This window comes from Apium graveolens, chromosome 3 (assembly GCF_009905375.1).
Source record: "Apium graveolens cultivar Ventura chromosome 3, ASM990537v1, whole genome shotgun sequence".
Taxonomy (NCBI): domain Eukaryota; kingdom Viridiplantae; phylum Streptophyta; class Magnoliopsida; order Apiales; family Apiaceae; genus Apium; species Apium graveolens.
This window is the reverse complement of record NC_133649.1, coordinates 11,980,571-11,988,933: the sequence shown is the minus strand read 5'-3', so window position 1 is coordinate 11,988,933 and position 8,363 is coordinate 11,980,571. Positions and strand designations below refer to the sequence as shown.

The 8,363-nt window shown below is 31.0% G+C and overlaps 1 protein-coding gene across 1 annotated transcript; it reads right to left on the bottom strand.

Annotated features, from left to right (window-relative positions):
* Nucleotides 1-1,134: 1,134 nt before the first annotated feature.
* LOC141713883 (protein FAR1-RELATED SEQUENCE 5-like) lies at nt 1,135-4,928 on the bottom strand. Its single transcript, XM_074517448.1, has 4 exons — nt 4,678-4,928; nt 3,574-3,764; nt 1,774-3,510; nt 1,135-1,214 (listed from the first exon to the last, which is right to left on the bottom strand). The coding sequence occupies exons 1-4, from the start codon at nt 4,926-4,928 to the stop codon at nt 1,135-1,137; spliced, it is 2,259 nt and encodes a 752-aa protein (XP_074373549.1).
* Nucleotides 4,929-8,363: the final 3,435 nt, after the last annotated feature.

The following is an 8,363-nucleotide window of genomic DNA, read 5'->3' as shown; positions in this document are numbered from 1 at the left end:
AATATTTTAATTATTCAATATTTTTAATAATAAATGAAAATATTTGAATATTTGAAAATATTAATAATGTTAAACATTAATAATGTCAAATAAACACAAATATTATACCTCCGCAATGTTTCATTGCGGTAGTCGTTTTCCCTTACACACAGACACAGAAACTCAGGCACAAATACTCGCATATACACGCAGAAACTCAAAAACAGACACTCAAACACGACCATCAGCGACATTGAAGCGATTTGAGACAATTTCAATCACAACCACTCCACTGATCTTCTTGTTCATCAGGTATACAAACGATTTATAGCTATGCACACACTTATACACACGATTACACTAACACACACGCGATTATACAATGAGTTTGAGTTTGAGTGCGATTTTATTCGATTACTATTCGATTTTTTTATGTGAATGTGATATTTGTTCGAAATTATGTTGATTATGTGATAATTAGGGTTTGAATTAGGGGTAAATTAGTTAATAATTAGGTTAAATTAGGTTTCGAATTAGGGGTAATTTAGATGGGTTTTGTGTGTATTTTGTAGTTTTTTTTATTTTAAGCTAATTTTTTATTAATGCCAATGAAGTGTTTGATGAAAGTCCTCTGAGAATTAGTTTGTTTTTTACATTAGTAAGTAGCTGAAGAGTATCATTCTTAAGCTTGAGATTTTTTACATCAGTTGTCTAAACTGTTAAGGTGTGAAGTACAATATTTTAAGATCATTGCTTGAATTCAAGTACAATTTATCTGACAGTAAACTTTGTTTTTTGTTGCATTCTGGATAGAGTTTTTATGTCCACAAATTGTGATAATGCAACTCTACAAGATGGCATTCCACTCATTAGAATGTCATTTATTTATAAGAACATAGTAAGAATTCTTAAACTTGTCATTACCTATATCTTCTGCAGTTGTTGAGACACCAGATTGATACAAAAATATTGTGAATATCTTATTCTAGTATTCTTTGTCATTCCTCACTAATTTCTTTCTTCATGTATATCTAATAAGAGAATCTTTAAAACAAATGTATAACCAGTATTTTAATCAAGAATTGTGGAATCATACTACATTATCTAATCTTATATCTACTACTCAAGTCATAAGAGTCCATATAAATAATATTATCATTCAGAAGGTGTGGGATTGGTGTTGTTAGTGACAGCATTGAAATTTCTACTCAAGATTCTCAATGCTGGTTCCATGGCTAAAGAATAACTTTTTTTTCAAATTTTTTTTTACAGAAAACTTTCTGCCCAATTTTGGAAAAAAAAAATCTTCAAAAATAACTTTTTTTTCAAATTTTTTTTTGTAGTCACTTCTTTTTTTGGGATTATTAATAATGGCAACAAGTACTAACATTAACAACATTGAAAATATTTAATTAAAATTCATTAATATTTCAAAGTACATGATATGCAATTACAATCAATTTTTTCCTTTTTTTTCTAATAATCTAGAGGGACAATTTCTTCTATCATGGCCTTCTTCCCTCGCCCCACAAAAACTGCACTTTCGAAATTGTTTATTTGAACTTGACGTCTCGATACCACTTTTGAATCTACCCGCTTTTGGACGTCCTTTTGTTTGTGACCTTGGGGGATCTAATAACGGATCATCTTCTTCATCACTTTCATAGTCCTCATTTATTTTTTTCTCTCTCTTTTCTCCCGGAAAAGACTTAATCACATACTCCTTTTCTCTCTTGATCACGCTCATCAAGTAATTGTACCGCAGAACGGAGCAACTACCAACAACGGACAAACCTTGGAAAGCTTTACACAATCCACTATATCTTGCCGTTTGAGATTCTACAACATTACCAAGCATCCGAGGGGTACACGGTAGAGGTCCCGCAACTTTGTTTCCGTTTATTGTCCACCTCATTGTTACAAGATCTGGCGGTATCATCATCTTTTGTTTCTTGTTAAGGTAACGGATCATGTGTCTACAAATCATCCCGGAATGTTCAAATTTTTTACATGTACAAGAATAACTCTCGTCGATGGAAACCTTCAAGAAAAATTTCCTTCTATTAATCTCCGGCAAGGTGGACTTTTCTACCAAATACATCTTTGAAAGATAATCTCCACAACCTTTCATGCTTTTCACAACAAAAGATTGACTTTTTTGAAGCTCTTTTTGAAATCGCTTAAACATCTCTTTTGTGTATATCTTGGAGGCATGTATCTCCATTGACGAGTTAGAGAATAGTCTCCTTTCCTTGTACTCGGTGTCAAAATCGGCTTGAACCTCCCGTAAATATTGTGAGTCCAAAGCTTTTTGTGAATTCTCAATGAATTCTTTCAACCCGGTCGACGCTTTCACATACTCATCAAAAAATGAATTCATAGACTCGCTCCTTGAGGTGGTAGTCATACCGGCGGCAAAATGTTGTTTCGTGAAAGCAAAAACCCATTGCCGTCTAATTGCATACATATCATTTAGCCAATTGTGATTTTCAAGATCATATTTCTCTTTCAAGTCCTCCCACCTACCTTCAAATTCCGTTGGTGACAATGACTTGTAGATACATGCATTAAAATCCGTCTTGAACTCCGAGTATTGAGTATACAAAGTAGATAGTTTCTCGGGAAACTTGCTACTAATATGCCACGTACAATATGTATGGTTGGTGTTAGGCATAACCTCGGAAATGGCATTACTTAAAGCGATGTCTTGATCCGTAATAATGGTAATAGGTGGCTTGTTATCGACCGCTTCCAACCAAGTCTTCAAAACCCATCTATAAGTAGTCTCTTTCTCGTCCCTTATAAGTGCAAATCTAAACAAAATATTTTGGTAGTGGTGATTCACTCCCGTAATTGGAATAAAAAGCATGTCATACCTATTAGTCCGATATGTCGAGTCGAAAGTCACCACATCTCCAAAATTCTTGTACGCGTTAAGCGAACGAGGATCAACCCACACCAAACCCCTAACCCGATTCTCCTCATCCACATCCACTCGGTAGAAAAAATTGCCATCACTTTGTTTTTGCAAGTCTCGTAACAAAACCAATCCACACTCCGCATCACAGGAATCAAAAATCCGTCTTCGAATGTCACGTATTACATTTCGTACGTCTTGAGCGGAAAAACCAATTTTTTCAATAACACCACACGTCTCACTAAGTAAATTCATCACTTTCGGGGTCTCGATACCCGATTTGTTGAATAACTCAATCAAAGATCGGGTAAACGGATCTATGTTGCGTGATCTTTGCATAAAATTTACCTTATCCGATGTAACCATAGCATGATTGTGCTCTAGGTTGACCTTGGTTACTTCCCATTTGTTTGAGCTTACTTTGTGAGCAACACACATACGAGCACGACAACAAGTTCGAGGAATAACATCTCGAGGTCGTTTCCCTTTAGCCCTATCTTCAACTTCCAAGGGTTTTGGGCCCAATCTTCCACCCTTTCGACATATATACAAACGTGACGATATACCACCATTTCTTGAATGCTTATGACTACTTCGAATAATTACCTCGAACCCTATACTTCGACCATAACCTCGATAAAAACTTTATGCTTCATCCAACGAATCAAACATCATACCAACACAAGGAACTACATCATTCATATTTCCAATAAAATTTTCATCATTAATTTTTTCATCATCATCGCCATTAAAAGAATCATTACTATCATCGGAATCACCGTGAACATCGTGATTCTTCCAACCGAAACCAACATCATCATCACTATGTGTTTTTCGCTTCCCCGGATCATTAACTTTATCTTCAATACTATCAACATCTATTACTTCATCATCATTAAAGATTTTACGATAAACCCTCTTTTTTGTGTGGGGGTAACATAATTAAAATCGTTATGATCACTAGATGAACTTGAATAATCAAATAAATAAGAAGCCATGGATATTGAATACTAACCTTTTTTTCAGAAGAATAAATTTGAGCAGAATGTTAAGAAGCAGTAAAAACAACAATGTTTCAAAAATACAAACATTTTAAGGTAGGTGTGTGCATTAAATGCACGGCCGCAATGTTTCATTGCGATGGCCACAATGAAACATTGCGGCACTGTACAAACCCCCAAGCCAACAACTGTAAATATTTGCAGTTTAAAAAAAACTATACAACGTACCCCAGCAATGTTTCATTGCGGGGGGAAGTGTCCACCGCAATGAAACATTGCGGTTGGGTTGTTTATTTTTGTTATTTTCTTTAAAATTAGAAAATTAATCAAAAATAATTATAAAAAATAGTTTCTAGACTTATTATATTTCATTTAATATGTTAAATATTATTTTGAAAATATAAATGTTTATAAGAGTAACTTAATAATAATATCAACGTCGGATCAATTATCTCATGCAATTATCTAAACAAAGAATTAGATATTGAGAGATTATTAGTGGACATGAGAAATTAGAAGCATGCGTGTCCTTTTCTATTTCGAAAGAATCCAGGTAAAGTATCCATTTTTATATTTTTTATAGATAACGAAAATTCGATAAATTTTCATTTTTTTAGTTTTTCACATTTTCAAATTTTAGCATTATATTTGTTTATTAAAATTTAAACTTGATAAAATAAATTGGACAAGTACAAGAAAAATAAAACATTAAATAATTTATTTCATTCAAACATAAATGGAGTACATTCAAATATTTTTTCAAAAAATATACATAATAACATTTTATGTCGACGAGAATGATCAAACTTTAACGGTGTTGGAAGAACCGCCTTTATCACCCTTATCGTCGTCTTTCTTTTTCTTCGACTTTTCCGTCTTCGCTTTAGCTTCATTTTCTTTTTTTTCTTGCGCTCAAGCGCCATTTGAATACGGCGGAGAGCTATTGTCATGTCTTCTTCTCCTTCGGGCCCGTCATAAGCCACACCATCGATAATTACCTTATTATTGTCATAATCATAGTAGAAAACCATTTTTCGGAAATTAGAGAAGATAATGTTGAAGAGAAAATGTAGAATGAAAATAGAGAAGAGAATGTTGAAAAAAAATGAGATGAGGCAGGACTATTTATAGGTGAAAATCTGAATTTTAAAATTCACAAAATTAAATTTAGCACATAAAAAATTTTGCTGAAAAAAATCATTTGACTGTTGAAATAGCCGCAATGAAGCATTGCGGGGTGTCCAAACTGCCGCATTGTTTCATTGCGGTGTGTCCGTCAAGCTTCTGCTCTGTTGACCAGTCAATTCTTATTAATATTTGACTGTTGAAATTGCCGCAATGAAGCATTGTGGGGTATCCAAACTACCGCATTGTTTCATTGCGGTGTGTGACCAGTCAATTCTTATTAAATATTGGCATATAAAATAAGTTTTGCACAAAAAATAAGTTTGACTGTTAATAATTTTTTTAAACTAAAATAACTCAATTCACTAAAAAGTATAAAATTAATAATATTATTTTTTAAACTAAAATTATTCATACGATAATTTAAAGAAAAAGTACAGAAAAAAATAAAATTGATAAATTTATTATTAAAATTGATAATATTTTAAAATATTACTACTACTTATATTTAATGTTAACATATTTTAAAAAATTAATTACTTTTGAACATTAATATTATTTTTATACTTATATAAATAAGTTAAATATTAGAATAAGCTAAAGAGAGGGGCAGTTTGGACATTAAAAACTGGGAGTCTACCCAAAAATGAAACATTGCGGAGTGCGCAATGTTTCCTGTGCATGGCGACATCCCGCAATGAAACATTGCGGAAGTCAAGACCCGCATTGAAACATTGTTTTCTCCCGCAATGTTTCATTGCTGTGGGTTGGTTGGCTGCCCCTCCCAACCCACGTTGGCTCTTGATTAATTCCCTATATATATATATATAGTTTTGGTCCACAACCCCGGGTAGTTGTAGTAACCACCTGATGGCCCGCATTGTTTCATTGCAGCAGACCTCTAGCAATAGCAATGAGACATTGCGGGAGGTATCTACCACAATGAAATAATATGGCAGGATTACTGTTTTTATTTAATTTTTAAAATAACTTAAAATTATATTTTTAATGAATTAATTTTTTTCGATAATAACGGAGTTAGAAAATATATAATTAATTTTAACAACCATTTGTTATATATTTTCTAATTTTATTACTATTTCCCATTTATTATCAATTGTATAATGAGATTAAAATTTAAAAATAAATTAGATATATAATTGGAAAAATAATTAAAATATTAGTTTTAATGAAAAAAAATAAAAAAAACCTAAGATAGTAACTGAAATGTATGAACGGAGTATTGCAAGTATGACTGTTTATTGATCGAAATGTGTCATCTTCTCTAAAACTTTTTTGAGTAAATTCTAATCAAACTATTTTAATTTAAATTTTAAATATGTCAAAATTATGTATAATAACACATTTGTACTCCTTAATGAAGTTATGATGAATTAAATATTTTTTATAAATAATTTTTAATTTTAAAAAAACAAATGAGAACAAAATAATAATAAAAAACACTCCCGTAATGAGTCATTGCGGGAGGTGTTCAGCCCAGCCACAACATATATAAAATATTGCGGCGGGTGGTTAAAGAGCCACCTACAGCAATGTTTCATTACACTAGCCGCAATGAAATAATGCTACAGGTGCCAAATGTTTTTTTTTATTACGAAAAAATGTTTAGCATTCCGGGGACTGGGTTGTTTTATATTTTTTTTATAGCTGACGAAAAATTGATAAAATTTCATTTTTTTAGTTTTCCACATTTTCAATTTTTAGCATTATATTCGTTTACTATAAATTAAAAATTGATAAATTAAATTGGACAAGTACAAGAAAAATAAAAAAAAAACATAAAACTCACAATATTAAAAAAAACATAAAACTCGTAATATTCCCTTTTAATAAAAATTCGAAAACACTATTTCGAACAAATAATTAAAAAATACATTTTCACTCAAAAAAATTAAATTCAGTATTAAATTTAAATATTTTAGTTTAAAATATTAATTTAAAAATATCAAAATATAAGTTCGAAAAAATATTTAATAATTCATTTTTTTTAAAATAAATAAATTAGAAAAAATAAAGCGGGTAAGAACCGTTACATTTAAAACAATGTCCTCCAGCAATGTTTCATTGCACTAACCGCAGTGAAACAATACTGTAGGTGGCACAGGGTATTTATTTTTATTTGTTACGAAAAAATGTTTAGCATTCCGCGGCTGAGTTGTTTTATATTTTTTTATAGCTAACGAAAAATCGATAAAATTTCATTTTTTTTAGTTTTCCACATTTTCAATTTTTATCATTATATTCGTTTACTATAAATTAAAAATTGATAAATTAAATTGGACAAATACAAGAAAAATAAAAAAACAAAAAACACACAATATTAAAAAACATAAAACTCACAATATTCCGTTATAATAAAAATTCGAAAATATTATTTCGAACAAATAATTAAAAAATATATTTTCATTCAAAAATTTTAAATTCAATAGTAAAATTTAAATATTTTAGTTTAAAATATTAATTCAAAAATATCAAAATATAAGTTCGAAAAAATAAATTAGAAAAAATAAAGTGGGCAAACAGTATCCTCCATCAATGTTTCATAAAATTTCCTCCAGCAATGTTTCATTGCTGGAACCATCTGGGACTGTGTAATATATATTATTCTTACCACTTAGAGCATCCACAATGCAAGGGTCATTTTTTTACTTTTTTAGACCCCACCCACCTTCCACGTAAGTGAGAGTGGGAATGGATGGAAAACTGGTCTGGTTGCTCCAATGGGTGATCCATTTCACGCTTTCCCATGTAACCATTTTATATTGTGCAGGTACTATTATATTCATTGTATTGAATTTAATTTACGTAAGAATATGATAACTTTAATTAAAGTTATTAATTTAATTTGCTAATAAAATAATTTTGTTTTTAAATTTTAAATTAAGATTAAAATTAAAGTGATTAAAATTTTAAAAAAAAATTAAAATAAAAAATCACGTAATTGAATTGCACCATATTATTTTTTTTTGAAACCAGAATGCACCATATTATTGAAAAAATCACGTTATAAAATTGAACGTTACAATTGAACGTTATAATTGAACATTGCACTGAAAGGATACTGCCCACTGAAAAGATACTGCAACCTGTAACCTGCACATAAACTAAAGAATTAATAAAATATTAAAACAGTAAAAAGTGAGACTGCCCACCATAGTGGGACTGCCCACTTCAGCAGCATGTTGTCCAACGGCATAAAATGGAAATGGGACTGGCCAAGTCCATTTCGCGTGGCCCGAGGAGCAAAATGACCTCCCGCTGGGGGTGCTCTTACTCCTCCTGCCATATATATGCAGAATTGATATCAGTTGTCCTCCGAT

Bases quoted from the DNA above. Each gene is read 5' to 3' on its own strand.
- LOC141713883 (XM_074517448.1), bottom strand. From the start codon at position 4,928: ATGGTTTTCTACTATGATTATGACAATAATAAGGTAATTATCGATGGT. The intron at 3,765-4,677 runs GTTATTATGTAT...AGATGTTGATAG, and splicing joins CATTCTCGTCGACATAAAAT to TATTGAAGATAAAGTTAATG. The intron at 3,511-3,573 runs GTATGATGTTTG...GTCGAAGTATAG, and splicing joins TGATGTAGTTCCTTGTGTTG to GGTTCGAGGTAATTATTCGA.